This window comes from Chelmon rostratus, chromosome 5, assembly GCF_017976325.1.
Source record: "Chelmon rostratus isolate fCheRos1 chromosome 5, fCheRos1.pri, whole genome shotgun sequence".
NCBI classification, from domain to species: Eukaryota; Metazoa; Chordata; class Actinopteri; order Chaetodontiformes; family Chaetodontidae; genus Chelmon; species Chelmon rostratus.
In genome coordinates this window covers 27477931-27486295 of record NC_055662.1, presented here as the reverse complement: position 1 = coordinate 27486295, position 8365 = coordinate 27477931, and the positions used below count along the sequence as shown (strand labels likewise).

General features: G+C 47.5%; 1 protein-coding gene across 1 annotated transcript; it reads left to right on the top strand.

The window, feature by feature from the left end:
• The first annotated feature begins 882 nt into the window (after positions 1-882).
• On the top strand, positions 883-7487 carry ccdc92 (coiled-coil domain containing 92). Its single transcript, XM_041937814.1, has 4 exons — positions 883-1013; positions 3757-3924; positions 4503-4544; positions 5801-7487. The coding sequence occupies exons 2-4, from the start codon at positions 3789-3791 to the stop codon at positions 6607-6609; spliced, it is 987 nt and encodes a 328-aa protein (XP_041793748.1). The 5' UTR covers positions 883-1013; positions 3757-3788; the 3' UTR covers positions 6610-7487.
• Positions 7488-8365: the final 878 nt, after the last annotated feature.

Genomic DNA, 8365 nt, shown 5'->3' with positions numbered 1-8365 from the left:
TTTGGCTATCGTAGAACTATTATTCTATTATAGTGAAATCTGTCTGGATCAGATCCATGTTTGCCATTTGTTAACAATCTCTAATGACAAGTAGCCATTAAGATAAGATAAGATAAATCTTTATTAATCCCACACTGGGGAAATTACATTTATTTATTAGAGATCAGATTTTTACTGTAGATTAATTTCTTATACCCATAAATTCATGAAACAATGTGCAGAATTAAATTGTTATGGAAAATTAAAGCAATGAAGAGAAGGAGACTGATCACTGTGAGGCTGGTAAATAAAAATGAACACGTGCACGAGTGATGACAGCATGCTGCTGTGCTAATCCGCCACTGAAGGACAACACCCCCCTCTGCTGCCCACCAGCTGAACTCCGTCCAGCAGCTTTCATCTGCCTCCATTAATGGACTTCATCCTGGCCGTTTGGCACATGATGCACACTAAACCCGACACCTAAATACAGAGCAGTAGAAGAGGAAATTATCAGATGCGTCACTGATTGCACTGATGCTATACTCCGCAGCCGTCACTAGATGGCGCGAATGCGTCACTACAGAACAGGTGACAGATTCTGTTGCTATGGTGATGACGCCGGTGACTAAAAACTGTCGCACGTCCCTGACAACCGCTGCTTCAACGTCTCCTGTCATAAAAGGTGAGTAAAAGCGTCTTTTGTTGTACTTTTTTTGTGTTGAAGTTGTTATTAGAGTTGCTAAATGTTGAGTGACATGATTAGAGATCGTTGTGATTGACTTGTCTTTAAGCTAGCCGTATCTCGCCCTGGTTTCCCATCATGCATCGCTTTATTTTGTCTAGTAGCTCAGGGAGATGATAGGGAACTGACACAGCCGCCCTCCCCTCTCACCCGACCAAGGCGAGCCCCTGACAGCATCACCGACATGTCCCGCAAGGCAGAACGCACTTAGCCGGTGTGGCTGGTCCGTTCAACGACAATTTACAACCGTTTACAAGATCTTCGACGGCCACGTATTTTTAGCCGTGAGGTAAGCTTCTCCACGAGATACTGTGCTGCTGGAGCCCCGCTAGCTGTTCAGCTAGGCTAGCATAATTAAAGCCTAATACGTACTTCCTCCGTAGCGTAATGGAGAGATGCTTTCATTCAAAGACATTTTGAAATCCCACTATTTGCATCACTTTGCTCGTCTACAAACACCAGACAGCGTATTGCGTGTTTTAACGGACATTTTTCAATCCGGCATCCGTCCAAGCAGGTTGACTTCACTGATTTAAACCGTTACAATGAGACGACTGTTTGTTCTTCAGTGATATCTTACATCGCTGAATAACACCATAGTAGTATGTACCAAATTTTGCTAAACCCTGGACTTTTATTGACAGTAAGACCTAATTGGTGGGTACGACTTATGCCGAATTTACCTCCACAGTGCAGAAACACATTTAATATCGTACAATCGGAACATTTTCTTTTGTGTATCGCAGGCTATTATTTTGGTGGCGGATTGTAAAAGGGAGTTTGGTGTGACGCTGTCCCCTTGGCTCGTATCGGAGCTAGCTTGTTTGCGGTTCCTGAAACCGGACAGCTCCTCCCTGGACAGCAGCAGGACATAACATTAGCTGCAAGGACAGCCTTTGTGATGACCGTGACGAAGCGCAGTGATGGCATCCACCGGCACATCGGGTCATAAACAGCCCGGAAAGGGAGATGTTTGGAAGTGGTTCACGGGCTCCGGGTTTTGTTCGATGTGATAAAGAAGGTCAGACATGATGGTCCGGCAGCAGCTGCCAGAAGCAGCAGCGGTTTGTGGTGTGAAATGTGGGTCTGGGTGCTGTCCGCAATGCAGGTGCTGAAACTGAAAGACGGAAACATCAAGCGTCCCTGCTGGCTAACACTTAGCTCCTCTTAAAACTGTGCTCACTGTTTTAATGTCAATACTGATTAACCTCTAGTTATTTGTTCATTGTTGACGTGGAAGGTGTATGTTTGCATTGTGTTGACTAATTTCCCCTAAAATACCAACAAAATCAGAGAAGACCTGCGAATAAAACCGAAGGTGAAGCACAGACATGTGTGCAAAGAAACAGCTTCATGACAGGAAGAGCTGTGCTGAGCTCTTGTTGTGGCTAATGATGGTAGCTGCTAGCTAATGTTTCACACTGCTGCAGTTCATTGATTATTTATGTTGCCTGTATGGTGAAATGCTGTTGTGATGTTTGTGTATTAGGGAAAGAAAGACATGGAAGGTCTATGGACACCTCACACTGGTTGCACATTAATCTGCCTTCTGAGACAGACGTAGTTACTGATAGATTTGCATTTACTTCCTGCGTATCTAAACTTTATTGTCTGTGTTGACTTCGTTCCACACTCCTCTGCTCCTATGTAGCGTTGTCCCCCCCACACTATGGCATGAGCCATGTTCTGAAGTTGGCTGAGGTCACATCTTTGCAAATGGAACGCTATCTAAGCTATTCTAGGAAAGAGCCGGGATGAGAGATATGCTTGCAGCGCAGGGTTTACCGGAAGGACTCCAAATTACTCATCAATAATAGATTATCTGTTCAGCCGTTATGACACACCGCTGCCTCTCTTTGTGATTACCAGCCTGTGCTTTGGTTATCGCACGCTTTCCTTTTCCCCTGTAAGCCATGACAATTAATTTATAGAAAGAGCGGCAGAACCTGGGCAGCGTGTCCAGCGAGGTGTCGTGGGATATATTATTCATGTTAGCGGGCTGATGATGTAAGAGCGAGAAGCTCGGGGATGTTTTATTGAAGCACTCCTATGTATGCGGGGAGAGGCTTTCTCTGCTCTCGGGAGGGTGCTGCAGGGATCAATGTGCTCTCAGCTCTCAGCCCGGTTGTCTGGCAGAGGGTGGAGATGTTGGGACCGAGTGATTGTTTCTCTCTCTCTGGCTCTGGACACAAGGACGTCCAGTGAGTGGAGGGCGGAGGAGGGTGGGGCAAGGCAGGGAAGGAAGAGGGATGCTTGAGACTGGCAGCCTTCATGCCACACCCAGTGTCACTGTGATGTCTGTCAGTAATTTCAGCTTTGATTTTTCTTTTGTTTGGGTTGTTATTGACTATGGCGAGGACACTGAAAGAGAAAGGAAGTGCACCTTTTCTAAGTTGCCACTTAAATTCCAGTATAACAATTAAACTTCATTTTCGTCTTTATCTTCAGTGCTGAGGGTGAGTATTTCCACTGTGTGTCCTATTAAAATTAGATTTTACAGTGTAGATTAAATTAGCGTGTATCAGGTTAGTGTCTGAGTCTTGAAGGCTTGCACAGCTTGCTCTCAGGTTCAATCAATAGCTTCATTTCAGTGATTGCTCGCTAATTACAGCAAACGAAAACAGATTGTTCCTATTTCTGGTTGCTTAGTGTTTCTCTGCTACCACTGACCCAGCTGTATTAGCAGTGAGAGCCTACACACCCACTCTGCACAGTAATAAATGTGAGTCCTCACTTTTTTTTTCCATCACATACAGGGTTACAATTTTGACACTAGCTTGTTTAGTAGAATCGCCTCCACTGTGAAAGGATTTGATGGTATTATACAGTCGTGATTAGTTCGATCTGCCATCTGAAGCAGATCGTCTTGGCCGGTTGGCAGAGAGAGCAAAGTTGGAACACGTCCCAAATCCCAGTGTTCATGGGCGAAAGACGGTGAATTAACAGCACGTTTGGCCTGTTCATTGCCTTGTGTTTATCGCTCTCTCTCTTTTGTTCTGTCTCTCCTTGTTTTCCGTCGCCTGTGTCTGGAGGTTGCAAGGCTGGTGTGTGAACGTAATCAGCCATGGCGTCGGCAAACGTAACGTTGGAAAATCAGCTGCACAGTGCACAGAAAAACCTGCTCTTCCTCCAGCAGGACCACGCCAACACGCTGAAGGGGCTGCACGCAGAGATCCGCAGGTTACAACAGCAATGCACAGGTGAGCGCGGCCACAAGTCAACACCTGTCTTCACATCAGCACATTAAAGTTCTCTGAGGAAATGTCCTGAGAACAGCAAACAAACAACGGATGTCAATAACGAGCCCACTTTCCCTGAACTCATAACTGGGACAACCTAAATGGATATTTGGGACCAAAAGTAAACAAGATGCTGCGGTACGACTATTGAACCTTTTAGAGTGATGACTTATGGGAAATGCACTCAAGCATTAGTGAGTGCACCCTGCACTGTAGCGATGCAACACAGCAGAACCTGAACTGAGCACACCCCCAGTAGCAGATATGCTTCACAAAGGGAGGACATAAAGACGGTCACCCACGAGAACAGCTCACTGTCCGCCTTAGCCCTGATTTCCAGTATCCTCGGCTAACCCGCCGATAAAGCTGACGTGGAACTCTCACTAATCTCGTTGAACGAACACCCCGCCATACGGAAAGCACTGACATGTTTACCCCAGACCTGCACGGCTGCTAGTTAGCCTGTGCGAGGACGCCGTTTGACGGCTGCGACCTCATGTGACGCAGACATGTCAGTTACCCTGTTCTTCTCTCCACAGACCTGACCTATGAGCTGACCGTGAGAAGCTCTGATCCCTCAGGTAAGCTCCATCATACCGCACAGCACACACGCACATCAGTTTACCACGCACATCAGCGTCTGCTGTCGTTAGCTATCGTCGAGCCACCAAACCGAGTTTAATCTAGAATCCAGTATGTTTGATGGCATGAGTTTAAAAAGTCTACAGTGCAGAGTACAGGTTTTGAACAGCATGTTTGCACTCTACAACAGCCAAGGCCATGAATCTGAGTTGGTGCTGAAGTAAAGGTCTTGTGTCAGTGCACAGGCCTGAGAGCAGAGGGCTCTGTCTGTTTCCTGGTAACAAGTCCCACCCAGGAAGCACTGCATTGTGGGACTCCCTGCTGTTCATTAGAGCTCCCACTGCTCCTTGCCAACTGCCCCTCCCCCCGCGTTACCATGGTTGTGACATGGAGTCACAACACTGGCCTGATTCAGAACCAGTTCCACTGTCTCCATACTGGGCTGAAGTTCAGCACAGCAGAGGGAGGGAGGCCCCCGACGGGCTACCGTTAACTCATTTACAGGTTACTGATGACCCCACTGATGTGTGTTCCTGAACAGGAGGCATGTTGCAGCTCACACAGTCACAATATGCTGTAGGCTCTTTAGCATAGCTGGCCCAGATCTGAGCAATATTATTAGGGCCTCCACTTAGAGGCACTATCATGTTAGTGTTGGACATTGGAGTACAGGAAATGAGATTATCTGTCACAGTGCTAATGCACAGCCTGCAACCTGCTTAGTGCAGCAGGGCTCAGCTGCTCCAGCTGGGGTGAAAATTTACCAGCCCCCCCCTTCAGATAATCAAGGGAAAGCACCGTCATCTCTCTGACTGTGCCTGCACTTGAGAGGAGACTGAGTTTAGGATATGAAAATGTAAACCAGACAACATCTATATACATAATACACAGTTGTGTTTTATTCCACAGTTTTTGCCATCGTGGCGGTACAGACTGGGACTGGGTGGGTGGGGCAGGGTGGCGGCAGCAGTGGTGAAGGTCAGAGGAGAGCGGTGCCCTGGCTGTCTACCAGAGCTGTAATGTGAAACTGGAGCTCTCAGCCCACTGCAGATGAGTCTCCATAGGATCAGACTGCTGATCAGCTGACTGACTGTCCGTGGTCAGTGTCTGCGCTTAATGCACTAATGATCGGGCTGATCTGAGGACATGATTTCTCTGGGTGTGTCTTTACACACTGTGTATGTGTGATATGGTTGCTATGCATCCGTGCGAACATGTCCGAGCTGCTGTTTGAACTGTTATTTGTTGTGTGCAGACAGCAGCGAGGTCCGCTGCAGGGAGCTGCAAAGGAGGTGTGAGGAGCTGGAGGCCCAGCTGAAGAAGAAGGAGGAGGAGAACACGGAGCTGCTCAGGGACCTCGAGCAGAAGAACGCCATGATTTCTGTCCTGGAAAACACAATCAAGGAGCGGGAGAAGAAGTACCTGGAGGAGCTGAAGATGAAGAGCCACAAGCTGGCCGTTTTGTCCGGGGAGCTGGAGCAGAGAGCGAGCACCATCGCTTATCTTACCTCGCAGCTTCACGCCACCAAGAAGAAGCTGCTAGCCGGCAGTTCGTCCGAGGCCAGCCCCAACGTCAGTCCGGTCACCTCGTACAAGCCCACGCCTCCTCCGGCCAAGGACAGGCAGCCCGAAACCCCGCGGCGCCGCATGAAGAAGAGCCTCTCCCAGCCTCTTCACCCGGAGCTGACAGAGGTGTATCGGCTCGGCCCAGACGGCAGACGTCTGGTTCTGCGGGAGACGGTGGACGCCATGCCCGACCCCACGCCCTTCCTGCAGGCTGGGAGAGAGTCCCCCGAACCGCAGGTGGTGCGAGAGCGGCCCACCGTCATCCCGCCTATCGCCTCTGAGCGCTCCCCCGTCGCTCCCCTGGGCGCCATGGCCAGCCCTCGTCACAGCCCCGCTCGGGACCGTCAGTACAGGGCTCACGTGGGCGTGGCTCACCGCATCCCTCACGGCACCCCTCCCCTGGCGCCGCCACAGGCAGAGCTGGAGACGCTGGCGGTGGACCAGGTCAGCGAGGAGAAGGTCGTGCGGAAGCGCTCGGGAGCCGACAGGACAGTTTAACGCTGCGATGCTGACGTGCACGTAAACGCTCACACACATCTACTGTATACACACTTACACTGCAAGAGCAGGACGGAGCCTGACCCACTGTGTAGCCCGCTTGTTACGCAACACTGCAACATGAAAACAGATCATTTTGTTCACGGTATTCCAGAAAGACTTTTGTTTTTATTAAGACACGTTAGAAAAAGACTCCTATAAAGCATGCCAAATGTTTCTTATTCACAGCCCAGTGAGATATTGTATTATACACGTCCTTACTTTCACTTCATTCTGTCTTATGTGGTGCACAAAACAAACTCTCAGCCAAATATCTGCATCAGTGCCTGCTTGACCGGCTCAGCCACACAGCTGTGTAGTGTAGTCATGGCTGATAGCTCCCTTCACATATCTGTCTGCTCCATCTTCTCAACAATACTCCGGACATATCAACAAACTATATATTACAAGATGTCTGCAGCCGCATAGGGTAGAACTGAAATTATTAAACTAATAACCCCCGAATGTCTTTCATCTTCTTCTATATCGGCATAATAACGTTACTGTAGGTACAAGCTGCAAAATGTGCAATTGAAAGTAGCTGGTGAAAGAGCTGTGACTTCACCTTTCCTCTGTTGATTTGCAAAAACAGCAGCGGTGCACACGTGTGAATGCAGTATGAAATGATGGTGAACAGGGCGTATATACTGTGAGTGTGTGTGTGTGTGAGAGAGAGAGTGTGTGTGTGTGTGTTTCAGACAGACAGCGGAGAAGAGAGAATTAAGTTTTGGCTTAAAAAATATCCATTGATGTTATTTGATACAAGGGCATTTTTGAAAATACTGCTGTAATTGGATTTTGTGATATTACTAACTGTACTTTATAAACTGTACATTTGTAATGAATTCTTTTTTAATTTATTATTTAATAGAGAACACAAAAGCACCTCAGATATTGACAGTAGTCACTGTACCACCAACATGACGGTAATTATAAACACTTAATAACCTGCTTTTCACATTAATACCACTTGTCCCTGAAGTATACGTATAAATCAATTCAATAAAGCGATGCTTTTTTTGGTTTGGTTACTTGGCTTCTGTTTGTACGGCTGGCTGATGAAGAAGATGATAATAAACGTGTCAGTATGAGCCTCTGGAACAGATGATGGTTGTGGGATCACTGTCTAACATGTCTGCTCAACACCTCCCACAGGCTGAGATCTGGTGACTGTACAGGTCGTAGCTTTATTATTAGCATGACGTTCAGACTCAACGTGCCCTCTTGCCCTGTCACTAATAGTGTAATCAGTTATTGGTACCAGGGTTTGGAGCGCAGGATGAGGTGGAAGTGGAGTGTCTTGTTTAAGTGAACTTATATCAAGAAGGGAACAGCGACTGTTACCTGCTAACGATTACCTGTCTGCACCAACAGCTGTTCAGTATCATGTTAATAACATCACTGTGTCACAGCAACAACTTAATGTCACGCTGACTGAAGAGTCTGCTGGTCTGTAGTTCAACCCCTCGGCCACTAGGTGTCCTCCTCGATTTACAGTAAAAGCTGAGTGATGGAAGTTACTGGAAAGTGAGACATTCAGTGCAGACAGAGAGCTTTCAGACCCGCCTTAATATGGACTCAGTTCTCATTTTCTCTCATCGATCTGCACACAATCCTCCACAGTGACCAAGCAGAAACAGATTTTTGGAGTGTTTTGTGAAGTTATTAATAATAAAACACTATAATATTCCATTTACATAAGAATTCAGATGCTTTG